Source organism: Brassica rapa, chromosome A08 (assembly GCF_000309985.2).
Source record: "Brassica rapa cultivar Chiifu-401-42 chromosome A08, CAAS_Brap_v3.01, whole genome shotgun sequence".
NCBI classification, from domain to species: Eukaryota; Viridiplantae; Streptophyta; class Magnoliopsida; order Brassicales; family Brassicaceae; genus Brassica; species Brassica rapa.
Genome location: NC_024802.2, coordinates 9493950 through 9520665, shown reverse-complemented (window position 1 = coordinate 9520665; position 26716 = coordinate 9493950). Strand labels below are relative to the sequence as shown.

The 26716-nt window shown below is 34.3% G+C and overlaps 6 protein-coding genes across 16 annotated transcripts; 2 read left to right on the top strand and 4 right to left on the bottom strand.

Moving 5' to 3' along the window:
- Positions 1 to 870: 870 nt before the first annotated feature.
- LOC117127549 lies at positions 871 to 3345 on the bottom strand. Of its 3 annotated transcripts, XM_033278158.1 has the most exons (6): positions 3095 to 3345; positions 2967 to 3014; positions 2864 to 2890; positions 2719 to 2790; positions 2580 to 2630; positions 871 to 1647 (listed from the first exon to the last, which is right to left on the bottom strand). In XM_033278158.1, the coding sequence occupies exons 4-6, from the start codon at positions 2765 to 2767 to the stop codon at positions 926 to 928; spliced, it is 822 nt and encodes a 273-aa protein (XP_033134049.1). In that variant the 5' UTR covers positions 2768 to 2790; positions 2864 to 2890; positions 2967 to 3014; positions 3095 to 3345; the 3' UTR covers positions 871 to 925. The 3 variants fall into 3 exon arrangements, with proteins under 3 accessions (XP_033134049.1, XP_033134048.1, XP_033134050.1); XM_033278157.1 differs by having other exon boundaries at positions 2967 to 3345; XM_033278159.1 differs by having other exon boundaries at positions 2719 to 3014.
- A 1760-nt stretch (positions 3346 to 5105) lies between these two features.
- LOC103833474 (endoglucanase 9) lies at positions 5106 to 8503 on the top strand. 8 transcript variants are annotated; one of them, XM_033276948.1, is made up of 8 exons: positions 5106 to 5833; positions 5906 to 6001; positions 6132 to 6262; positions 6908 to 7056; positions 7156 to 7453; positions 7550 to 7699; positions 7884 to 7995; positions 8068 to 8503. In XM_033276948.1, exons 5-8 carry the CDS (start codon positions 7406 to 7408, stop codon positions 8184 to 8186), a joined length of 429 nt encoding a protein of 142 aa, XP_033132839.1. In that variant the 5' UTR covers positions 5106 to 5833; positions 5906 to 6001; positions 6132 to 6262; positions 6908 to 7056; positions 7156 to 7405; the 3' UTR covers positions 8187 to 8503. The 8 variants fall into 8 exon arrangements, with proteins under 8 accessions (XP_033132839.1, XP_033132836.1, XP_033132838.1 ...); XM_033276945.1 differs by adding an exon at positions 6555 to 6731 and having other exon boundaries at positions 6908 to 7453; XM_033276947.1 differs by adding an exon at positions 6540 to 6731 and having other exon boundaries at positions 6908 to 7453.
- A 1507-nt stretch (positions 8504 to 10010) lies between these two features.
- Positions 10011 to 13976, bottom strand: LOC103833491. 2 transcript variants are annotated; one of them, XM_009109574.3, is made up of 9 exons: positions 12325 to 13976; positions 11969 to 12236; positions 11734 to 11848; positions 11540 to 11664; positions 11315 to 11396; positions 11108 to 11219; positions 10864 to 11027; positions 10675 to 10795; positions 10011 to 10555 (listed from the first exon to the last, which is right to left on the bottom strand). In XM_009109574.3, exons 1-9 carry the CDS (start codon positions 12799 to 12801, stop codon positions 10271 to 10273), a joined length of 1749 nt encoding a protein of 582 aa, XP_009107822.2. In that variant the 5' UTR covers positions 12802 to 13976; the 3' UTR covers positions 10011 to 10270. The 2 variants fall into 2 exon arrangements, with proteins under 2 accessions (XP_009107822.2, XP_033132832.1); XM_033276941.1 differs by having other exon boundaries at positions 11540 to 11848.
- Positions 13977 to 18064: 4088 nt separating this feature from the next.
- LOC103833472 (non-specific lipid transfer protein GPI-anchored 2) lies at positions 18065 to 20867 on the top strand. Its single transcript, XM_009109555.3, has 3 exons — positions 18065 to 20381; positions 20459 to 20515; positions 20583 to 20867. The coding sequence occupies exons 1-3, from the start codon at positions 20015 to 20017 to the stop codon at positions 20786 to 20788; spliced, it is 630 nt and encodes a 209-aa protein (XP_009107803.1). The 5' UTR covers positions 18065 to 20014; the 3' UTR covers positions 20789 to 20867.
- LOC103833473 (proteasome subunit beta type-2-A) lies at positions 20817 to 22390 on the bottom strand. The gene is made up of 3 exons (XM_009109556.3): positions 22131 to 22390; positions 21925 to 22048; positions 20817 to 21307 (listed from the first exon to the last, which is right to left on the bottom strand). The coding sequence occupies exons 1-3, from the start codon at positions 22286 to 22288 to the stop codon at positions 20975 to 20977; spliced, it is 615 nt and encodes a 204-aa protein (XP_009107804.1). The 5' UTR covers positions 22289 to 22390; the 3' UTR covers positions 20817 to 20974.
- A 976-nt stretch (positions 22391 to 23366) lies between these two features.
- Positions 23367 to 26204, bottom strand: LOC103833471. The gene is made up of 3 exons (XM_009109554.3): positions 24543 to 26204; positions 24236 to 24454; positions 23367 to 24141 (listed from the first exon to the last, which is right to left on the bottom strand). Exons 1-3 carry the CDS (start codon positions 24882 to 24884, stop codon positions 23590 to 23592), a joined length of 1113 nt encoding a protein of 370 aa, XP_009107802.1. The 5' UTR covers positions 24885 to 26204; the 3' UTR covers positions 23367 to 23589.
- Positions 26205 to 26716: the final 512 nt, after the last annotated feature.

Sequence of the window (26716 nt, the reverse complement as noted above, 5' to 3'; positions counted from 1 at the left end):
CAACAAATGTCTTTGGCAGAGCATGCTAAAAGCCTAGGAGAGTTGTCTCGGGCATTTCATCGAACACCTTTCGGGTGAGAAATGCCTAAGGATCAACAATTGAGTGGCCAACTCAGAAGATGCTTTATGTTCACTCTACTAGCAAGGAAATATGAATGATCTACACTAAAACATCCTAGTTCTAACCTAATCACCCTTAATCTCCCTAACCCATGAATTCAAAAGGTGATTACTCACTAATCTCCATGATCCCTCTTAAACCCATGTTGGATTTCAGATTAATCATGTAGAGAAATACAGGAAATAAAAGGAACACAGAATTTCAATAACAAAATTGATCAATTGATTCAAAGAGATCACTTTCCAAAGGTTTTTGGTGGTTTTCTAAGAACAAAGATAATCCCCTCTTGGTGGCTTACAGAGTATTAAAACATAGGTTTTCAGAATAAAAAGCGTGCATAATAAAATGACAAAAAGGCCCTTGAGAAAACATGAATTCGAGCATATAGGCGACGCGCAGCGACCTCGGCAAGTCGCTCCAGCACGTCGCTCTGGGCTTCGGGAGCGACCTCAGGGTGTCGCTGCGAGAGGTCGCTCCGGCTTCAGTTTTGAGCTCTGTTTCGTCAGAAGAGCGAGCGACTTCAGGACGTCGCTCCAACGTGGTCGCTCCGAGAGGTAAGGCACAGCGACTTCAGGACGTCGCTCCGGTTAGGTCGCTCCGAGAGGTAAGGCACAGCGACTTCATCGTGTCGCTGCGGTTAGGTCGCTCCGGTGGGTTGCTCGTCCGCTGATCACTTTAAACACTTCTTTTGAGCTCCAAATGCACCCAAACGTCTCCAAGAACTCCATGTGATACTCCAATACCTGATAAGGACTCATGTATGCAAAATGCAACCTAAACATGACTAAATCCTAATCTATATGATCAAAATGCATATGGATGGATGGATAAAACAATGGAAATATGCATGATATCAATTGTTGACAACATATCCCCTACAATAAGGCCTGCGACCTCGTCTGCAACCGGAAGATCGTATTCTCTCCCTTTTCCTTTATCTGGTAGCAACTTAATCCTAAACTCTTTGCCGACGCTTTCGTAATAGTCACGTGCCCGTCGAAAAACCTTAGCCAAACAGTTATTCTCGTCAATCATCTCGATGAGGCATTGCAAGGTTGCCTCATCGAGATTACCTTCTGCTGAGGTTTGCCCCATCGCATTCAGCCGATTTCTGACTTCATTGCGCGTATCAAATATATAAAGCTGTAGAAATTCTGGGAGATGGCCTTGTTGTGGTATGAGCGAGCCAATTCTATGATGGGTTTGACCCTGAATCCGTATAGTGTAAGGGCCTGGCGCATTTACCACACTATGGTCCATCTTCATTCCAACGGATGTAAAAGCCAATACAGAATTATAGACTCTGATAGTATCTCGAAACCATCTAGTTTGTAGAAGTTCCTGTAACAGCGCTGGGGGTTGATTGATCGGCGGAAGTCTGATCTGGCCATGGTTACAACAAATTGTGAACGTTGGTTCTCCTGTCTTAAAGTCTGTACCAGTGCTTTCCGAAAGCCACATTAATGCACCACATTTTCCGCATGCTACGATTGGGTTTTCATCAGTTTGCGAAGTTGAACCTTTATCTGTAGTAAAATGTGTTTGGAATTGTTAACCCAAAGGGTGTTTTATATTTTAGGTATTTGTGGAGTATATTATTTTTTGTTTTAGATTTTGTTTTTTGCATATCACTGTATTTTAAATAGTATAGTGTAATCTTTTTGAACGAATACTCTATAAGTTAATATACACTAAAAATCTAAATACCCCTAGACTATATTCGCAAAACAAATATGATATGACTACTGAAATTGATGACATGTCTAATACTTTAATACGACATAGACAATTGCATTAAATGGTAGTTTGGTAAACTTTTTAATATAAGGTAATATCTCATATATTACATTTAATGTCAATTTATATTTTTGGAAGTGTATACAATTTTTTTAGAAAATTATAAAAATTTAATTAAAAATCATTATTTTCTTATATATCTACAAATTTTATAAATATTGTTTAATTCTAATTTTTGGTAATTATTAAAAATCATTATTTTCTTATATATCTACAAATTTTATAAATATTGTTTAATTCTAATTTTTGGTAATTATGCTACTTTTACAAATTTATTTTAAACATTTGATTAAAATAAATAGATACAATAATTTATCTAAGATAATAATTTCAAATATATATATGCATTTTCCTAAATATAATTTTATGTTTAATTTAATCAAATTTCTATTAAAAGATTGATATGAAAAAGAAAATTTACAATATTAATAAAATTTAATTTTAAAATATAATTTATATTTATCTGTTAAAAAATATTTTAAATTTTTTAACTGCATATGGTACATGAAGATCCATAGTAATAATATAGTTTAACAGTCTCAAAATTAAGTCTTGGTTCAATCAATATATCGATAAATTATTATATTTGTAAATTAATAAAAAATTATAATTTTGGTATAATCTTAACGCTTCTAATTTGAATAGGTTACACTGTATGTACCTTTTTTCTTGTTTCTACCGTGGCGCACGCCATATGGTTGCGTTGGAGCATCTGTTTTTATGTGTAAACAAAGATTAATGGAATAAAAAATTTATTATACCAAATGAATTTGGGTAGTTATGATTCTTATGAAGCATACCTTGAGATGTGGTTGAAGCTCGTTTTGATAGTAAGATGGCCCTTCTCATGTTACGTGCATTTTTTTGCTTAACTAATATATTTAAAAATAATTAGGTATAAAAGAGTATTACGTAGAAAATAGATGTTGGAGTAATATTTCGTACCATAAGAGTCACACTTATGACAGCCACCTGATTTTGAAACCCATTTAGCTGTGTAAATAAGTATCGATCAAAGTATGTTATTATAATATATATACAAACTTACAGTCATGATATTTTGGTTTGAATGTTGGCGGCTCGTTTATTGCAAGAGCTGAAATATTCATAGTTAGAGTAATATCCAAAACAACATTAGTAATTAGGTATAGCTTATATTCGACAATAAAAACACACCTCTTGATTTTGTACGGGAACCGGGTGGACGTCCTCGTTTTCTCTTATGAGTTATCCCGGACGATGTTTCTGCATATAGAAAAATATTGGAATCCCCTATATATTATTTGAGAAGCATTGCAACATTTTTTTGTAGCCACGTGTCATCACTAGAATGATTCTTAGAATCCTTAGAGAAATAGGTTGGTCCATCTAAATATATAATAAGCTTTTTATTAAACCACAATAAATACATTATTAATGTGCTTCATTATTTCCTTAAATAAGATTTCGAAATTGCCTAATGTGGCTAAAGTATATATGACAATTAATGATTTTGAATAATAAAGATTTGATAAAAATAAGTGTGTATTATAATTATATTTGTTTAATTTTAAGCTATTAAAATAAATTAAACAATCATAGTAACTATATAATAAAAATTAAAAAGATTATTTATATATTATATTTTGAATTTTTATAAAAGAGTATAAATTACTAAAACTATTCAAAGTTTCACATTCAAATTTTGTGATCTATGATTTAAAACTTTTGTAACGATATGATACAAATAATTAAAAAATAATATAAGTTGAAAGTCTCATTTAATAAGTATCAAAAATAAAAGATATATAAATATATGTATTATTTTAAATTAAACTATATGCCATATAAAAATACATAAATATCTTAATTTTGAAATTTACTTTGAACATTTTTTTGATAAAAAATTTGAAAATATATTGACAACTTAATTTTTAAAAATATTATAAATTACTTAAACCATTAATTCCACTGTGAAAATTTTGTTATCACTAAGTTAGACTTTTTGCTATAACAGATAAAAATGATAAAAAAAATATTAGCAAAAAGCATCATCTAACAAATATTAATATTAAAATTATACCATATATATGTTACTATCATTTAAATTTAATTATATATCATATCAAATAGAAAAAATATTTTTTCGATTTATAAAATTTATTTATATGTTCGCACCAATTTAATTATATAAGTAGTATATAATGACTTTTTAATTATTTAATATATATTTATTATTTCATAATATGTTATAAACATATAATATATAAAATAATATATATATATATATATATATATATAATGTTCATTCCGCGCAAGGCGCGGGTCTTAACCTAGTTATATAGTATATCTTAGTTCTTTTGGAAATTATCATATTTAGTTTTTGTAGATAGCAAAATAAATAAAAATTTATTGGTTGTATCATTTATACGTCTTATTTTGGTACTGAAAAGAGAAACACAAAACTCAAATATAATATGTTAAATTAAAAATATTGTCAAACTATTATATTAGATATTTTAATTTAGTGACACAAAAATATTTCAAGAATGTAGAATTTTTAGAATAATTAACCAATATATACAATTTTTAAAATAATGATTGCATAAATAAAATTGTTCTAAAACACACATATATATAATATAATTTATTTTATATTTTAATTATTATATTAAAAACAAAATATATAAAGTAGTGTATTCCATATATATAATTATATATATAACTAATAATCAAATATTTTTTTGACTACGATGTCCTATAAATATAAAGTACGTATAAGCATATAAAAAGTCTATTGTTATATTTCTTTGTAAATTTAGAAAAAGATCTGTTTGCTAATTTGTATGTATGAACTGCGACAATTCTAGTGTCTAAATAATAATACCACACAGTTGTTTTAGTCTGCTGTGTTCTAAGATGATGTGCACGCGATTTGTTCTTAAACATAGGCAAAATCATTAGGCTGAGTACTCAAATCAGACTAAATATGAAAAATCCCCAGCAAACAGTTTATAGTTATTTGTCTTACCTCCGGTCTCCACATTGCTAGGTGTAGGTGGTTTTCCCATTATGTTGAAGGTGCAATCCTTAGTATGCATTCAATAAAAGTAAAACGTTTTAGACTATAAATATTGTTATGGAGAGATATTGGTGAGTTAGAAAACTTACACTTCAAAGAGAAGATGAGATCTGGTTGCGTGTTCAGTCTTGCGAGAAGGAGAAGAGGTACTTCTAGCAGAATATGGTAACTGCTCTACCTTACTTGTGTGATGTAGGGTTTTCGCAGATATGGTAACTCACAATGATTTCTTATAAAACTACTCATCACGTATCGAATATTATGTAATGTTATTATCCTAAACTTTAATAATGTGTCTTCGCTCTACTGGAATTGTAGCCCTCTTATATGCACTCATGCAGGGTTCGAACTCCCATATAATGTTTTTTTTGTTTTAGCCTTATGTTTTAGCCTTATTTTTTGGCTTCTGCTGAGCTTCAGGAATAGGAAATGTGTTTATGTAATACTAATTTTAAATCCTTATCGGTTTCAGACGGACTAAGAGAAAACTGTCTAACATGTAGCTGTATTTTTCTTTTTGAATTTTTTGGTTTTTTCAAAATCTATACTATACTAAAAGTTGCATATCCTCAATAGCTAAGCTATCCACGTGGGCTGAAAAAATCAACCAATCAGATGTATAACTAATGCCATGTCAGCAATCGATATTTTTGCTTTACAATTGTGGTTTTCCTTTCATCTTCCCGTCTTTTGCGTTTCTAAACGTCTTGATCCTTTCCCATTGATTGAAACGAAACAGAGTGAACAGATCCAAGAGTTGTTTGATTTCGTGTTAAAAAATGGGGCCTGGAAGTAGAGAAATCTCTTCGGAGCAACAATTTCATGTTGATTTTTGCCGTGTTCGTCTTCTCACGGTAACTTTCCAATAAATGTTCTATTCAATCCTTAGTTCTTTTGTTTGCCAACTAAGCTTCCACATACCATAGACAGACAGGAAGAATAGGAGTGTTTTGTGAGGGAGCTATTGAGACAGAGAGGAAGCACAAAGGAGAAGAAGAACTAAGTTTATCTTTAAAGATTAGGTTCTCGCTCAAAATCTAACCAATCAAACATCTGCACTTTTACGTTTTCGGACTTGGTTATATATTTGAGAATATTCTGATTTATGGTACCAAATGTAATGTTTGGTGATCTTGATGTCTTCTATAATAGGTTTCAACACACCGAGCTGCTCTCAAGTGTAGTCAGAAGTTGCTTTCTCATCTATCAATGATTATTTGACAAGAGAGCATCCTCAATTCTTCATATATCAATTATCACGGCACTCAAGTACATCCACATTGGTATTTCAATTTCTTTTGGTCTCTGACTTTACCTTTTTCATCATTCAATCACTTTATGTGTATATAATATCTGTCTAGAGATCACTGACTTCCACAGATTATAGCGTATGTCAAATTGTCAATTAAACCTTAACATTTACTCAGCTACTTAACCCACTGATGTAGTATACTGGCATCATGACGTTTCCTAATATCTCACTTAGTTTTGGCTTTTTGAATTTTGGTCCCATCGAGATTTCTGGAGATTTTATTCTGTTTAATAATTTATGTACCTCAGTTGTTGCACTTGCAGCTAATGTCTATCACAGAGATCTGAAGCCAAAGAACAAACTGGCAAATGAAAACTGTAAAAATGTAGATTTGTGATTTTGGATTAGGAAGGGGTTTCATTTAGTGATAGCCCCACATCAATCTTTTGAAGGGTATGGTGCACAAGATGTCTCTCTAAGAGTCTTTCTCTTCTCCTAAAGTCAGTTTGTATATTCTCAAACCTTATTATCTATTAAATTTACTGTATGTTGCTATAAGATAGTATACCGCTCCACTACTTTGTGGATGTTTCCGTTCCAAGTTGCTTCTCTATATAAGCCTTTCTTTCAATTTTTGTATTACTGCCAGCTAATTTTGGTGGATTTGGATTTTTAGTATACACCCGCCATTAATATATGGAGTATATGCTGCATCTTTTCCGGAGTATTAGTGAGAAATCCACTTTCCCTGGAAATAATGTGGTTCACCAGATGGATCTTATGACTGATCTGCTGGGGAAACCTTCCATGGACACCATCTCCTGGGTACTGATCTTCTTAGACATAAGGTTTTGAGGTTCTGCAAAATCTTAAAAGCATGGACCAATGACGAGGACCCTGATTTTACAATATTATACATGTAAGGAATGAGAAGGCAAGGTGGTACTTAACAAGCACAGACATCTCAAGCGCAGAGTAGACCTCTCATGAAACAGAGTCTCTCAAAGGAAGGAAACATGTGGAGATCAAATTAGGAGTAGACCTCTCTTCTTTCATAGTGCAGGCATATCAAGCGCAGTTCTTCATAGTTCATACTGAAGACAAAATATTTACATATAAGGATCAAGAGGTATGGCGGAAAACGTCCGCTTTCTCTGGTTAAGATTAAGACAACATGGGATATACTTGGCGGGAAGCTTACTGCTCGTACTCTGGTTACAAGGTCGGCTTTTCATATGTCCCATCTCTTTATTATTGCAACTAAAAAAACTTTTACTGCTACATATGTATCAAAATGTAAAAAATTATGATGACACAGGACGAGCTAATGTGGGGTGCGGCCTGGCTGCTGAAAGCAACCGATGACTCGAATTACAAAAACTTCATACAATCTCTAGGAGGTGGAGATCATCCTGACATCTTCAACTGGGACAACAAATATGCTGGCGCTTATGTTCTTCTTTCACAGGTGTGTCTCTCTGCTAAAAGAAAGTTTTTTTTTTAATTGTGGAAGTTCCAATCTCTCATAAGTCCAAACTCATCTTTTTGTTAATTCCTAATAATATTCCGTACCAAAGGTGGTTTGAACCCAATACACTTTTGTTGCTTAGCATGTCACCAATTTACAACAATAATATTTCACTTTTTGGCAGCAAGCATTAGTTAACAATGACAACACCTTTGATCAATACAAGCAAGAAGCTGAGAGCTTCATATGCAAGATCCTCCCAAATACTCCCTCTTCGTCTACCAGTTACACTCCAGGTAAGCAGATCTAAATCTTGAATACGAAGCATTCTAACATTCTGAAACGTAATTAACAACTAGAACCAACAGGAGGCTTGATGTACAACTACAACTTACCTCAGAGCAACCTTCAACACGTAATGGCCATAACATTCTTGCTCACAACCTACGCCAAGTACATGAAAGCCACACAACACACGTTCAACTGAAGAAACTCCGTTAACATTGTCCCCGACACCTTGATAAGCTTATCGAAGCAACAAGTTGATTATATACTCGGCAAGAATCCGGCCAAGATGTCGTATATGGTTGATAAGCTTATTGAAGCAACAAGCATAATTTTGGAATGTTAGGGTTTGTGAGAGTAATGAAGGACCATAAGAGGTTGCACTGCTGCTGCCATGGCTGATGGAGAAAGAGCTACTGTTTATGATTCAGTTGAGACCCCTGTTTAGGCCAGTAACACTGGAGAGGAAGAAATAGATTAATAGGAGAGGAGTTCTGCCATGAAGACACGCAAAGACTAGACAGTCCAGTGGACACTCTCACTTTTATGTTGCATTACAGGCTTTTTCAATTTTCACATTACCAATAACTACAACAACTTCTCAGTGAAAACCATGTTCTGGTTTTTATATTTTTATGTGTATTTCAAATTTCAACTATACTCTGCATTCTCAAGTTAAAATTTATTTTCGTTTCTTGCCTATTCCTTATTTTTTGGTATAATGACGCATGAACTATCACTTGGCCTTAATTTTGTCGTATATTTGTTGTTCTCATTACATATTACACTCCATTAACTCGATGTCAAAGTTAAGCGTCCACATGGATCTAACATTTGAATAGTATATTATTTGTTTGATGCATCTGGATCTACTTTGTTCCGCTTCCACCCAAAAAGCATTCATAAACTAATGCATGCTATGTTTGTTCATATTATAACACTGCTAACATGCATCATGGAAACCTGAAACTCGCCAGAAAATAACACATCAGTTACGTCCGAGTAAAGCAAGATCGATTATCTTCTCAAACGGCGGAATGCGCCGGGGACAAGAAAGACGTCAACTGTTAGTAAGAGTAATTTTGAATCTACAGCTATCCACAAAACACAATTACAAGCCTCCCCCCAAAAAAATCACACTGAATTTAATAAATTAGTGTAAATTTATACAATTTACAGTAAAATTCAGTTTGTTATGACTTGGTCAACATTGAACCATATATATTAACAAAACATCATATGCTTCATAAACAATCTTTATAGCAAATAATACATCAAATAGTTATGGTTTTCTATTATTTTTTAAGGTTTAGCCTAAATTTTGGTGGTCAAAAAAGGAAACAATTACGGAATTCATTATTTTCAAATTTTTGTTGATGTGAGTTTGAAGAAACATAAAAAACCAAACTTCAATATATTTTTCTCAAATATAATAATACATAAATATATAACCTAACATGTTATTTATAAATATTAAACAGTAACAATTAATATCATATTTTTATGCTACTTGCATTTTCTTGAAAAAATAATAAATTGGCTTTTCTTTTTCGAAAAGCTTAAATTATAAATTAAGAAGAAATATATTACAAATCTATTAAATTCAAGAAAAGAAAATATTGTGAACAAAGTAAAATATTTATATTTTTATAAATTGTTTTGATATAGTGACAAATATATAATTTCTAAAAAAGTAGTAAAATTTGCAGTAAAAATAGTGAAAACTATAATTAAAATAAACTAAAAATTCTATTAAAATTTAAAATATATTTGTATTAATTTGTTCATTTGCTTACCCGCCCGTAGGGCGGATCCGACCCTAGTAATTTGTTAAAAGTTATGAAAAATATATTTACACATTTTCATAGGATCAATATTCCTTTAAAAGTATTTATTCAATTTTTCGATTATATCATTAAATTTTACCATATAGGACTGAAAAAGTTTGAGTTAATTATTTTTTAAAATAAAATATATATTGTAAAATTTTTAACAATTTTTAATAAAAAATGTTTAATTTTTTTTCAAATATGTAAGAAGTACTTCAATTTCTTTAGAAGCTTATGCTCCTAATCCTGTTACTATTGAAAGTTCATAATAGGATAAGTAAATTGACTTAAGGGATCGTAAAAACCATAAATTGAAAATTGTATTCAAGCAACTTAAACATAAAAGAAAAAAGTCTGAAACTTGAAATGAAAAAAGCAAAGTCATTCAGAAAGCATAAAACAGAACTCAAACTGCAGCAAAAACAATTACTGCGTAGGAGGAGAGCTTGAAGCTATATCAGCCACTCTTGCACCGCTTGGCCTCACTTGACTCGAGCATCTCAGCTGCTTTTCTAGCCCTATCACCCGCAGAGTTTCCTAGACCACTGGAAGCACCAGGTTCCTCGGATGTTGCTGGAACAGTAGTTGCTAGTGGGAGAATCTTGGTAACAGTTATGGTCTGAATCTTGCCTGACAAATTGTGATCCGAGACTTTGACGATGAATTTGCGAGTCTGCCCTATCGTGTCAAGTAAAGCTTGCGGGATCGGCACACAATGATCAGCTCCAACTCCTTCATTAGACTAATAACCAAGCAATATGTACGTTAGATCAACTACTACTTCCTCTCGGAATCCAAGAATAGGTGATGGTCAGCAGTAACAGAATTATGCATACGATGTATAATCAGGTAGGAAATTACCTCATAATAAGTAGCAACCAATTCTGCAGCATGTTTTCCACTCAACTCCTTCCCAGCATCGCCAAGAATAACAAAAGCTGCTTGCTCACTCTTATCATAAACTGATATCTTTGTGAGGTACCTATGAGAAATCAAGATTAGCTACCAGCGCTGATAAAACATATATCAAACTATGATCACAACACTTACTGAGGAACGCCTGTGACCTCATTCTTTACACACTTCTTATTGTTGCAAATCAGAGAGGTAGGACCTTTGAAAGCCTTGCTATTACATCCACCGCAAGAAATGTAATACCAAGGAGAACCACGGACAACATCATCTATAGTCGCAGTGCATTCAAACCAAGCGACCTTCATCGCGGAAATTAAAATAAACCTCGTTAGTTCCCAAACATATGCAAACGAATGTAAAAACATAAAAAATATTGTACCTTTGAAGTTTCTTGCTTGATGTAGGCGAATAGCTCCTCAAGAGTCACTGCCTCAGGCTTAGTGACAACCTCAGCAGCAATCCTATTGGCAATTTCTGCATTAGAACTCAACCTGATGTAAATAAGCCATAAGTATGTTAGATAATAAGCTGCATGAGATGTGACATCAACAGACGAATGCTAATAACTGCATACACAAATACATACCATTCGAGATAGTCCTTGGTAGGCTGCACGTCGGAATCCATGAACACTCGAGATGAAGACATAGAAGTGATAGCAAGGGTTCCTGTTAATAACATATGAGTGAATGTGATTAACCGTAATATAGCATGTGACTGCTCACCTAACAATAAAAGTTTACTTAAGTAGTTTTAAATAATTTCTATAAGCTCTGAATAGGAACATGATGTTATAAAGTGGAATGCTAACCTCCAAGATGCTTAGGGTTCACTGTGGTGACCAGAAGAACGCTTGGAGTCCCTCCATAAGATTTGAATTTCTGGCAGAACTCGGATGCAGCTTGGTCCCATAGATAGAGCTTCAACACTGGTCCGCTACAGAAGACGAAATCATGTGTTAATAATAACACAAAACGAAAGAGGCTAAGAACTGGAGAAACATACTCAAGTGACTGAACATGAACACACAGATGCCGCTTCTCTGATATATCAGCTTCGTCAAGAACAATGTGGTCAGTGATAGTTTGCCCACTCACCAGCTTCATATGGCCAACAAAGTCTGATATAACAAAATAATAAACCGTATACATCAAACTTATACTATATTTATATAACAAACCCGTATATAATTATACTCTCATATTCTAACAAACGTATCTATAAGTTCAACATGGCTTACCATAGAGATCACCCTTGGAGTCACAGTTGGCCCTAAACTCATCGTAGCTGTGGAACCTGAACCGATCTACTGGAAAGAAAACCGGAGGATTCTCAAGAACCGACAAAGAAGAATTCCAAGAGAATGAGACGGTGGCGCTATGATCAGCAACCCGATACTGATATTTGCTTCTGGATCCGAAAAAGTTGGTCAACTTATAGATGGAACCAGCTGAGAGTTCAAATGTTCCTACACGACCAGCCGGAACAAAACCCTGAATAACAGTTCCCTGTCGATAAATCCAAATCATCAATTATTTAAAACATTATCTCAGTCGTGCAAATCCAAAAAAAGAAACTTTAAAACCCTAAACAAACCTCTTCGTCGATAAGGAGCATCTTTTGACCAATGAGAACTTTGGTATTTGGATTTCGAGCCTCCCAGAGGTGAATCAATCGGAACCTCATCTCGGCTTCGTGTGGCCCCAGTGAAACATCCCTGAACAACATCACTTGTTCACCATGAGCGGATGAGAGACCGCTGGAAGCTACAGGGTTCATCGGGTTGGCGGTTGCAACAGACGCATGCGCGCTAGGTTTCATCACAGTCGCAGAGGAAGCAATAGACTTCCCGTTTCGCTTAGCAGACACAGAGGAGACGACGATCTTCTCGCTAGACGCGGGCTCGGTGAAGGACGGAGAGTTACGGATCGCAGACTTTCCGTTTGGCTCAGCGGACGCAGCAGAGACGACGGTCTTCTTGCTGGACGGACGTTCGGTGGAGGACGAAGAGTTACGGGTAGGCTTCATCGGGATGAGTATTTGAGAGAATTTTGATAACGCTAATGGAGGCATGAGATCAGAGAAGAGATTTATAAATAGGCAAATAGAGAAGAAGACGAAAAGAATCCATTAAATGAGTTAAAGGAATGCTTGATGAGGTTTGATTAGAAAATATGGTGGCGAATTTACTCGTGGAAACGGATTTGGAGAGGTGAGAAACGGCAGAGATAGAAGTCGAAAGGTATGTGACGACGCTGTTAGGGATACACATACAACGCGGAACTCACCCGGGCCTAATTCAGAAAAGCCCAAACCATTATAATAAACAAAAAAGCACAACAAAAAACGGGCCGAGAATACGTACCCAAACCGTAATAAACTCGTGCATGACGTGGCCGTTTGGTGCAATATGACTGGTGGAATTTACCATCCGACGTGGACACCTCCATAGAGCCTGATATTCTGCTTTTAGTATAGTTTTGATAGCATTGAAGTTCATCAAATCATCAGCAGTGAATATTTTTATGTTATTTAATATTTGATGGGAGATTTTGTAATCTTCAGGGTAAGTTTTGTATCAGAATTCATTTTTGCAAAACTTGATAGTATTGTCCTGGTGTGTGTATATGTTTGAAACAAAGCGTGAAATCTTGCCTTCTCTTCCGGAATTCCAAAGGATAAAATTGGCTTAGATGGTCAGGAACAAAGCAGATGAAACTGCCGTCTATAGGCTTATTCTATATTTGCCGGCAAGTCGTTCTTATCGAATATCATGGCTACAATTTCTAGTGTCAGGGGGAAAGTAGAAGGGTGGCCTTACATACGCCTTATTCGTTCTGTTCGTCTAGTATAGGATGAGCCTTACAAATCTCTAGAACCGGCCCAAAAGTTCAAAAGTTAAGTTTGTGTTACTATGAGATTTGATAACCTAAAATACATGTGTTGCTTGCTATGTATTACATTCAAGAGATAAAGCCGTTTGTAAATGACGAGGAGGTTCTACTCCAAACCCCGCAATCCCCTAGGTCCCAAACATCAGGCGTTTCACCGGTCTGCTTCCGGATCTAAACCCAATTGATTTATGTTTGTCTAGTGTTATTTATGTCAATTTATGTCCTAGAAAGCAGGGCCGTGCCTGAAAAAAATTGGCCCTGAAGCAAAAAAATATATTTTTGGCCCTTTATTTTCGGAAAATAGAAAAAAGTTTGAAAATTGCTTCATCATGGCTCGAACGCACTACCTTGAGATCACATCATAAGATTCAAACCAATAGAACTGCGGTCGTAATAATTGGCCCTATAAATTATAATACTTGTCCGGGCCTGAAGCACATGCTTTATTAGCTTGTATTCAGGCCCGGCCCTGCTAGAAAGTAATGTTTATTGCCTAAAGCCAGCAGATACAACACACTCTTTGTCAATATCACTCAGAAAGTAGGGATTGATAAAGCACAAAATACATTACACAACACCACAATATATTATTTCATATTCTTTTTTTTTTTTTGAAAGAATTTTAAATTTTATTCACTTCAAAAAACCTTTATACAACCTAATGCTATTTATAAGTTGAAAAAGAAAAGCCTATATGGAAATTTTTTGAAGGTATAAAGATCATCTACTTCCAAACCACATCTCCATAGCCTTCTCATGTATATTGCCCCTTCTCCTTCTCAAAGAGGAGATTCTATTTCTAATGAGCTTGTCCAAAAAAATGATGAGTCTAGCAGGGGAATGAGGAGCCTCTCCCACTCGTCGCGTGTTTCTTTCATGCCATAGGGCGTAGGCTGTGGCTTGAAAGCAATATCGAAAGAGAAAAGTTGCAGTTCTATCTTGCAGAGCAGTAACCAATCTCTGAAGCAGAACAGACCATCGTACCGGCAGAGTAGTACTGATCAGACCACGAACTGTACCACGCCAAACTTCCCCAGAGAATGAGTATTCAAAGAATAAGTGGTCCCTCGACTCTGTAGCAGAGTTGCAGAGCCAGCATGTTGAAACTGCTTGAGGATTCCACCTGAGCAGTCTGTCTCCTGTGGCTAATCTATCATGAGCAGCTAACCAAGTCAGGAAAGAAAATTTAGGGGTTGCCTCCTTAAACCAAATGCCTTTAAACCATAAAACTGGTGGTGCTTGCACACGGGTTATTATTTCATATTCAACAGAGACTAGTAAAGAATATGCCTAAGAGGACAAAAGCTTTGTGGTTTCTGAAGAAAAGGTTAGTATTTTTTGAGTAGATAATGTAGGAAGCTGCGGAAAGAATGGCGAGAAGAAGGAATGAGAACTTGATAGAACTCCTATCAGACGACGACCCTGCTCTTGGACCTTCTTTTGATCCATTTCCATGTTGTATTCATCGATAGTGTCGAAAATATATATGATTAGGTTCCATAAAGATTATCAAAACTGGTTATTTATTTATTTATTTATTTTATATGCAACTTGGCCCTTTACCTGAAGTGTTTTATGATCCTGCAGGCGAATTATCTGAAGGACCACATGAAAATAATGAACTCATAATGCGTTAGAGACAAAAAGACAGCGACAATATGAATCTAGTAGAAAGTGATTCCCCCAAAACAGAGTCTATTCTTAGCATTTCAGCGACTAGCAAGAGGAGTTTGAACATTACAAGCTTTAGGCAACGCAAGAGCTTGTGTTTGGTTAACATTTATCCCAACCTGTGAACTTCCACCTTTGACAACCTACAAACACTCAGGAGATGGCCTAACAACATTAGCCAACTGATTGCAACATTGCTGAGAAGGAGTAGAAGAGTTCCCAGTGATGTAGCCTAGACAGTACGGCGCCATGCTTATAAGAACATTTGTGCAGTCAGATTGAGCAGAAACCGTCATTGTGGACCAGATCACTGCCACTGAAACTGTAAGCAGCAGTAAACACATTCCATTTTTCATATTTTCTTTGTGGTTTTCTGAGAATCTCTTAAAGAGTTCGTTATCGGTTGCTGAGTTTAGTGGTTTGTGTTGGAGTGTTTTGAGAGCAACTAAAATAAATAAGGAAGTGATGACCGTAGAATAAGATGAAAATAAGGAGGTAGCTTGATCTGGATGACCAACTTTTGCAACACCATTTTGGCGAAATTGAGTTGTGATTAACAATTAACCGAGACTTCTGTGAAAGAATCTTACGGCCCGTTTGTTTCTCCATCTTCTCCATCTGGATGAGTCATTTGAATGAAGATGAGAGTTTTGTTTGTTTAGATACTAAAAGTGCAACTCATTCAGATGGATCATCCGGATAACTTTTAGAAATTTAGGCTTAATTTGAAAGTATATTCAGCTGAACCAATTTGGATCACTTAAATGGAGATGGTTCATTCAAAATGGTATAATGTCTATTATGCCCCTAATGTAATTCACAAATTATAAACTTAAACATAATATCACTTCTGTCACATACGAAAACTGATAAAACTACAAAAACACGTTTCCCGCAAAAACCTAAAAACTATTTTCTCACGCCAAAATCCCAAAAACGCATTTTCCCGCCAAAATTGCAAAAATGTATTTTTTCGCAAAAACCGAAAAACGTGTTTTCATACCAAAATCACAAAAACATGTTTTCACGCCAACACCCCAAAACACATTTTTCCGCCAAAACACAAAAATACGTTTTTCCGCCAAAATTGCAAAAACGTGTTTTTCCGCCAAAACAAAACAAAAAAATTTTCCCGCTAAAATCGAAAAACGTGTTTTCCAGCTAAAACCAAAAAACTCATTTTCCCGCCAAAACTGAAAAACGCGTTTTTCCACCAAAACCGAAAAATCTCATTTTTTCCGCCAAAACCGAAAAATCTCGTTATCCCGCCAAAAACCGAAAAATGCGTTTTCCCACCAAAACCAAAAAGTTTCATTTTCCCGCCAAAATCGCAAAAACATGTTTTCCCGCCAAAACCGCAAAAACGCGTTTTTCGCCAAAACCGCAAAAAAATGTGTTTCTTTCCAAAACCGCAAAAAACGTATTTTCCTGTCAAAATGTGTTTTTTTCCGCCAAACCGGCAAAAATGTGTTTTCTCGCCAAAACCTAAAATTTGTATTTTCCCGCCAAAACCGAAAAATCTCGTTTTTCCCGCCATAACCGAAAAATCTTGTTTTCCTGCCCAAACCAAAAAATGTGTTTTCCCGCTAAAACCAAAAAATCTTTTTTTTCCCGTCCAAACCGCAAAAAGGAAACTCGTTAATTTTGAAATAATTCTAATGTAAATATATTAAACTAAATAATTAAATGTGATATAGTTAAAATTAATATCAAACATATGATTAAATCGACACAAGTATATTTTGGTAATTTGTTTACTAAACTCATTTGAATGGAAATGAAAATAAAGAAACAAACATAAAATCCATTTAGATGATTCATCTAGATGATATATGTGGATGGACAAACAAATAATCACAAAAATCTGAATGGATCATCTGAATAAATCATACAAATAAATCATTTGAATGGAGATGACAAATGGTGAAACAAACAGCCCCTTAATCGTTTTTAGTGACTGGCTGCTTGTTGACCTACCTTTCTGATTACATAATTTTTTATTTGACTTGATTGCCAAATCCTTGCCGATTTTTAAATGAAAATAAAGAATTTGTAGAGAAATTGTTTTCTTCTTAGATATATGTTTAAACTTTGAATAATTGAATCCGGCCCAAGTTATAGACTTGTCTTACATATGATATGTATTTAGGGATTCGACCAATTTGGAAAATGCCTAGTCTTTAAACTTATGAATTATGATAGAATATTCATGATCATGCAATATTAAAATGTAAACTAGATTTTGATCCGCGTTTCGAAAGCGCGGGTTTTTTTCAGTTAGTAAAAATATGATATGAAATAGTGTTTTGATTATAATATACATTATTTAGTTATAAATTCATATGATATAGATGATGTTTTGTTTAAAATTATATAATTTTATCATTTTTTTCTATTTGATATTTTATAGAGAAAAAGACTAGGATAGCACTAAACCAAGTTTTTGTTCCCAAAGTAGTACTCAAGGCTCAAAGTCACAAAAATAAGTTTCATTAAAGAGGTAAATATACATTTATACTCCTTGAGTTAATTAATCCAAACCTTAGTGTTTAGAGTTAAGGGGTGGAGTTTTAGAATTAAGGTTTAAAATTTTATAAAACAAATACTAAAATAAAAAATAAAAATTTTAAAAACAGTTTCAAAAAGTATTTTAAAATTATAAAAAGAAAATTTCAAAAAAAAAAAATTTCAAAAAAAAATTTCAAAAAAAAAATTATAAAATTTTCGAATCTGAAAACATATAATCTGAAACTATAAAAAAATTTCTTTTTTTTATTTTTTTTATTTTTTATTTTTATTTTTATTTATTTTTGTTTATTTATTTAATTTTAAACCAAGGGTATTAGGGATATTTTACCCTTTAATGAATGTCATTTTTGTGACTTTCTCCTTCTAATGTCATTTTTGAGACATAAACTTCAAAATGTGCTATTATTGACAATTACCCTATTTTATATGTAAACTCTTATGTCACAACATCATCTTTATATTTTGTAAGAGTTACATTGGTTGAGTTAATGAGATACAAGATTTACTTGGCATATTTTAGACTAATTTAATAGTATTTCAAGGGGTTTTAATAACGTTTACCAATATTTTCATATTCGACCCAAATCCACGGACGAACTTGCAAATATGGTGATTCATATATATAATTTAGTTCAGATTTAGTTAAAACCCGATATTTAAAAACTATAACCCGTTAAACTCCTAAAATTCTTCATTATTGGTTTATCCGATAAAAACCCATATAAATTTGATGATATTTGTTTTTAAAATGATTAACCTTTTATATATTTTTAATAGTACATAAATTTGAATAAACTATATGATTTGTTTTCTTTTATAATTTTGATAATACCTTTACTATATCATTTAAATTTAATGAAGAAAATGGTGATAGAAAACTAAAATTTATTGTTAAAAATATCTTTTAGATATCTTTTTCTGAAATATTAAATAATGTGTTAGGTTACGGCATATATTTTGGTAGTTATCTGAAAATATTTCTTTTATTTTAAGATTTTGTTCGCCTAATATTTTGGTTGTTACTATTTTGAAGAGCTAAAAATATTAACCTAATATGGTAAAGGATTCCGAAAATTCTGGTATAAATGTACCCGTGATATTTTTTTATAGATTTCATTTTACTATGTTTGGTTTATATTAAGAAAATATTTAGTAAATAAATACTGAGAATAGAAAAGTATATTCTCAAATGCGCAGTTGATGATTTTGAACTTTAATATATTCAATTTAATCTGCTACAATTATATTTTTAATTGTAAAGATCATTCTCAGATGTGGAAGACATGAACATACCTCAGAGAACTTGTTTTAAGGTTTTATCATGTCCACTTGAATAGTTTGCTCCACCAAAATCCTTTTCTAATGTAGTATGTTTGTCAATTGTCATCTACATTAGAGCTCTAATATAAGAAAAAATTAATATGCCATGTAAGCAAATAGTGCATGAGAATGATGTAATTCAAACTATAACTATGAATCAATCTAAATCCTGTTGCAGAATTCTAAAAGAATGTAGTTGCAAGTCTGAAATCATCGAACATAAATACATTAATAAAGAAAATTGGTGATATATTGACAATTTTAAAAAACTGATCATACTATGATATTAGGTGAACTTTGATATTTGACTATGATGTTATTTCGGTTTCATGTATCATATTAGTCTTCTGAATTAGAATAGAGACAAATTAAAAAAATTATTGGAATACATATGTATTACGGGGACAAATGTTATATGTACCAATAACTGTTGAACGAAAATATGGGTAACAATAGCAGATTACATATAACGTATAAAAGTATTATTGAATAATGCTATTATAGAACTTGATTGTTTATAATAAGTTAAGTTAAAAATGAAAAGGTCTAACAACTTTATACAAGTAGATTTTTTAATACTCCTTTATAGATTATTAGCTTTGATACTCCATCTGAACCCGAAATTAGGTTAATCTTCACACGTGTACGCATATAAGTGGCAGATCACTGCCAACTCAGAGCCTCTCAACAAACCAAAACCTGCTTCGTCCCGGTAAAGTCGAGCTCTAGGGGCAAATTCGTAAATACAGGGAATTATCAAGACCTCAACAAGTTGTTATTTCCCGCCACGATATCGTTACGCGAGTCTCCACTCGTCACTTTCATTAATCTCTGTAACTGACATCAAGAAGGAGCTCTCTGAAACAACGACAATGGCCGCCACCATCGTATTCATCCTCATGCTCGCGATCACCTCCTCAACCGCCGTGGCCGAGACGCAGGGACCTTCTTCTTCTCCACCGGCTCCGACTTGCTCGGAGGAGCTGGTTATGTTCTCTCCATGCATCCCTTACGTCTCGGCTCCGCCAAACAACATCTCAAAGACGCCGGATGCTCTTTGCTGCTCTGTTTTCTCCACTTCTGTTCATTCCGCCGCCGGAAAGTGCCTCTGTTATCTTCTCCGCCAGCCGATGATCCTCGGATTCCCGCTCGATCGATCTAGATTGCTTTCTCTTTCTCAGATCTGTACCGAATTCCAGAGTTCCGACGAATCTTTCGAGTCTCTTTGCTCTCCCTCAGGTTCAGTTTCGATTCTTCTAATCCAAATTGAATCGATTGTGTTGAACACTATAGGGATCTTGATCTGTGTGTTGCAGTGTCGCCTGAGCTTCCGCCGCTTCAGAGTATCCAGTTCACGTCTCCCTTTGACTACGGTATTGAAACAAAATCGATTTTGATGGGAGTTTTGGTTGAGACTGAGCTTCATTTGTATCTCTGCAGGTGATCGAGACTCTGCCTCTCCTCAATCGCTTGGCTTACCACCGGAAACCGCTAAGGATCCACCAATCTCCGATCAGTTCTCGCCTGATATAGATAACGTCTCACCACAACTCATCATCAACGGCTCTCCAATGATCAGCAACCTGTTGTTGTTTCTCACGACCATCATCATGACTTTGGCCACTTGTATCCTCACTCGCATCTGATACGATTTGTTATTACTTTCCTTCCATATACAAAAGCATAGCATGTTCTCTCTTATAAGAAAAATGTTTCCATTTCAAAGTATATAATATCATAGCATCATTATCTGGGAACTAAGCTTTTGAAGTTTCAACATAAAAAGCAAATGTAAGCTTAGTAAAAGAAAAAAAAAAGCAAACATAACAGAGTTAGAGAGAAGCAGTGGTGACATCTTGTACAGACTGACGCCAAGCGTGCTCACGAGCTCCATCCTTGTCGACGATCTTGATCACAAAGTTTGGTGGCGCAATGACCAGCCTTGACCTGATCTCAAGTATGCATTTGTCGACCAACTCAATGGCTTCTTCAACTGACATGTCGCTGCGGTAGTGCCTGTCCATTGTGGAGAGAGAGAAGTATGAGCCGTAACCAAATGCTCCCTTGTCAACCTTGTGCAGAGTTGCAATGTAGTCAATGTAGTATAGAGATGCGCCTGCTTCTTTGTCGTAGCCAGCCATCAGGATGTTTACTGAGTACGGGTTCTGGAATCAAACAGAATTTAAAACGCAATGAGATATCTCAAGATGATAAGAAGAATAATTGTGGAAAAGTAATACAGTTTCTACCATTGCCATTTTCAGTTTTCATTAGCAAACTTAAGCAAAGGCTACATACATGGGCTCAGCAATGTCTAAAAGTTGAAAAAGATCACATGTCAGTTAGGCATGAGTATCTGAACTTCATAATCAAGTCACAAAATCATAGTAAACAAGCTTTTGCCTAGTCTTTGTACATTCTAATCAAAAGCCAGGATCAATTACTTATCAAGCTTGACATAAGGATACGCAACTTTGTTACTTCAATCAACCCGAAGGGTAAGTTCAGTACTAACCAATGGCTTAATCATATAAACAAGAAGATTAACTATCAAAACAGTTTCAATCCAATGGCTCAATAACACACAAGCTCGACTAAATTGTATCAAAAGAGTAAAGCAAAACCACACGAATAAGCACATTATCAATTACCTCCAACAATTTAATATCTGCTAATAATATTCCAAAACGTTACTATCTCATAAAAGCATCTAAAAGCAAAGAACTTGGACACCCTAACTCCCCCCCCTAAGCTCATAACTCAAAGTAGGAAAAGAAGTCACCTTTCTCAAAGCAGTGGCGAGCTCACCGCGAGTGAAGTTGGCAGCAGCAGCGGTAGTCAAAGGGATCCCGTTTCGGAACTGATACAGTGACACATTCTTCTGTACATACTCCGTAAACTGAACCCTATTATTATAAACATTCCCAAAAATCAAACCCAATGTACTGATTCAGAGAGATAGAGAGGCGGAGGAGGAGGAGGATTTACCGGTCACCAGGCTCCCCGCTTGCGGCTATGAGCTTGTGTGAGTCAAGGACCATGATCTTGTCCTCGTTGTTCTTGTGCACAAGTATACTGTGAACTGCCGACGTATCCGCCGCCACGATAGCGAATCCATCACCAACGAGACCGAACACGCACTCCATCTTCAGATCTGTTCGCCAATATTTCTTAGATCTTTTCCCAACTTCGATTCCTGTCACTGGAGATATAAGATCAAAGCTGACTTGAAGAACAAGACGGGTTGCTGGGGGTAATTCTACAATATAGTTAGGGGTACTTTTGACATATTACGTTACAAATAGTGTTGGAATACCTATTTTCTAAAGGACGAGGACGTAAAAGAGAGTTTAGCAAATGTTTAGGGGTTTATTTGTAAATAAACATAGACTCTGCAAGCAAACCTCTCTCGCTTTCTTCACTTGGAACCTGAGTTTGGTGATTGTTTTGAGATTAGGTGTCTATACTAGGAACTACGAAAGCTCAGGATCCTCAGAGTACGAATTTATAGGCTTGGAAGCAACCTCAAAGTTTGATGACTTCACTGATCTCATGTAAAGACCGACCATAACTTCTGGTAAAGGCATTCAATATTTGGATGTTATCTTAGCTCCCCAATAGCAATATATCCGGATTCTCTTGCAGTTTACACAGCTCTTCAATATGATTTGATGTTGTGGATATATTTGTAAAGCAGAAATAATTTATTATCCATCTCATAAACTTGAGTTTCATTTTGAATATCCTCATTGACCAAAAATAAACTGAAAAGTATAACTAAAAAGACTTTTCTTGGCCCGTGAGTTTTAAATAATTAAAACTGAACAGTATAACCTTGAGTTTCATTTCGAATATTCTTTTTTTTTTCAGAGAAGGCATAAAAATTGACTAAATGTTCTTTCACATTGACTAAATATTCTTTTTTTTACTATATTGTTTGCTGCCCTACTGAAATCGACTAAACCTGGGCTATATTCTTGCCGGATTACAGTTCCCTGATGCTGCCTCTCGTTTCAGCGCCGCACTAAAAACATAAACGTATAGAAACATGCATGGTCTGTTTGACCCCAAATTTATATAATTACTAAAGCGCAATTACGTTAGCTAATCAAATACTGATATGATACGTGGAAAAGTCTTACAAAACAATAAAATTAAAATGTATCATTTTTCTGAAATTTTGATCATCGAGATTAGTTATTTGCTGAAGTTTTGATCATCGAGAAAACGAATCCTTCTTCAGTTACTAAGTTTGTCTTATTTCTTCCAGCAATCAAATCACTTACTAGTTTCTAAATCACACTTTTCAGTACATGTTCTCCTGAGCCTTCAAACAACACAACTAAAAAAAGAAAGAAATAAACAAAACAACACATAGACAAGAACCAGAGAGCAATAAACATAAGATTAACCTCAAGTAAAATATTTCTTGGGAAACAAGTAACGGTTACAGACTCACATCAACATGTCTGCCGTAGTTGCTGTTGGTCATAATTGTACTGGTAGATCCGCATTCACTCTCCATAAGAGAAATGTTAGATCTATCGAGCTTAATTGCCATCCACGGATGATGATGATGATGATGACTTTGACTTTCTTTGCCTAACTGAGAGGAAGATCTCTGCATCCTTACAGCTCTTGGGACACCGTTCCTCGGTGCTTCCATCGAAGATCTTCTCCTCCCGCTCGGCTGCTTCTCATAGATCTCAGGAGGTCTCTGCTTAGGCGCACTCTGAGACCGAGCCTTGGCTTTAGAAGACTGAGTATTGGCCATGTAATTTGGGAAGAGAGGGTAATCGTAAGAAGACAATGAATCTCCATTGTAATACTCTCTGAATCTGGAACACTGAGGACTGCTTTGTGCTGTGTTGAACGAGTTACAGTCCTCGAAATGGCTACTATACGCTCGAGGACTCATATCTGTTATAGCAGAAGGAGCTGGAGAGTAAAACTTAGACTGAGTGTCCATTTCCACAATCTTGATGTTTTCCTCATTCTCCTGCAAAGGCAAAAACAGAGGAGTCAAAGTCAGAAACTTTGGGATCTGGGTGCTGTCAAAGATTAGATTTTGAGATCTGGGTTAGATCCATTACGTGGTAAATGTTATGGATCCGGGTTTTATGATTCGATGTTCTTGGATTTGTTGGTGAATCTCCGATCATACGAATCCTCTGTTCTCGAGCTTTAGCTTGAAGTGTAATCAATGCTTGCATACATCTAAGTGTAGCCGTTGCTTGTTTCCTTACTAAATGACCTCTCACAAGTGCTTGTAGTTTCACCAACCCTTTTAACGCTCTTAATGCTTTCCTCGCCTGCCCCCAAAAATGAACTCTTGAATACAAATTTGAAGGTAGAAAGAAACAGAGTATTTAAAAAGCTCGAGTTTGTTTTGAGTTTTACCAAATGAGAACGAAAGCAAGCTTGGATCTTCACTGCTGCAAAATCTTCAACAGCCACTGCAATCTCTGGGGCTGAAACGTTCTTGCTCTGCTCATCTTCGCTGTCCACCACAAATGGTTGTGGAGGAGGTGGCGGTTGAGGCGGTGGAGATGAATCTTTGAGGGTAGAAGCACAAGTTGGTGGCGCGGTGGCAGAAGAACGTCTAAAACTCCATCGACGTTTCTCTTTAGGAGTGCCTGGAGTCGTAGAAGTGAATCCACGCTCGCTCTGATTAATCTTTTCTTTTGTTCTCTCTTTCTTTCCGGTTAAGAAATTTCGAATCCACTTGCTTGTTTTCCCCATTATATCTCAGAGAAGAAGAGATTGTATAATGTGTTTGTGTGTTTGGTTTTCAGAGGTTATAATGGGACTGACATTTTCTTATTTAAGACGTTGTACTCAAAGAACTCTTTAGATGCTTCTTTTCTTGGACAGCCTAACACCATAAGTTCCTTAACTACCCATCACTCAGTAACATTCAATTTTTTTCCAGTCTTTGCATTCTCTTATTGGTTTATTTATGTTGGAAGGTATAAATTCTAATCTAATTTGTCTCTGTACAATTTTTTCTTTTGTTTTTTTTTTTAGGTCTGTAAACCTAAAAAGTATGGTAATATTAAAAATACATGGGCATATATGTACATAACTCGATGTAGATCTAGTCGGTTCACTCCACTCGTTACTATGAAGATATGTTATTTTATTTACATTGAGTTCTTTTTTTAAGTATATTTGTAGGGTAATTTGGAAGAAGCAGAGGGGAAGAAGCTCCATGGCCACGATTAAGCCACTAGAATGCCAACTACACAATCTCAATTAATCAGATTTGATATCACAAAGTATGAAAATACCCTTGACGTAGTCTTAGTTAGTCGTATACCATTTTCAATGATGTTTCATTTTCCACTTTTGCTTCATTTCAATTTTGTTTTTTGCTCAAATAATTCTTCATTTCTTGTTTCAAAATGAAGAAATGAACAGTATATCTTCAAATTTAAAGATATTCAAAATTTTAATTTTTTAAGATGAATTTTCTAAATTATAAATTAATTTTTTTTTAATAAATTGGTCTTTAACTTGTACTTATTCTTATTTTTTTGCCAAAATAAATTATATATATTACTATTACCTAATTAATTTGATAGATTGGGTAATAGTAACATTACTATTACCCAATTGATAGATTGGGTAAAAGTAAGTTTACGTTACTATTACCCAATTAATTTCATATATTGAATTATATTTTTTTTATATTAAAAACATGGAAATATTCATTTCTAAAATTTTTAGCTCAATTAAAAAGAATCAAAGATAAATAAACTTACTTTTTGCTTAAAATTACTTTTGTTAATCACTTATAGAAATATATATATATATAATTCGTTATAAAATATGATATTCTTTGTCTGTTTATTTATGTTATGTAATAATTTTATAATATGATTATATTTAATTTATACTAAATAGTAATTGTTCGAAATTTTTATTAAAACAATATAATTGAGTAACATTAGTAAACATGAAAAAAATAGAAGGTGTTATTAATAATTAATGGTAAACTGGAGAAGAAACATATTTGGAATATTTCTTTTACGAAAAATTGAAGCAAACTACAAGAGCAATCATTACTTTTTTTTTTTTTTTGAAAAAAGGGCTAGCAATCATTACTTGACTTCATTGTTTTTTCTTCATTTTAAAGAAAATGAAATTTTGAAGATAAAAATGAAACCAACCACTAGAAGTGTCCTTATGGTTAATTACTTCAAACTCTCATGAACTATATAAGTAAATGTTGGTCGTTGTTTCTCTGTGTTAACGCTGATGTTTCTCTATGTTAACGTCGACGTTTCAGAGTTTGTATTTGCACTCAAATGGAACTAAAACCTTAAAAATATGTCGACTGTTTACACACTCACACCTGCTCCTAATTCATCACTATGTAAACAATGCGGTCCAAAAAAAAAAAGTTCAAAGATTTATATACAAATATTTTGCTATTTTCTGATTTTAAAGTATAGAAACACTTGAAAAAATGTAAGGAAACAAAATAAACAAAAAAAGTAAAACTAAAGCGAAGCCACATCTCGTTCATCCAAACACGGGAAGGTTTGAAATCAGAAAAAGATTTATCTAAT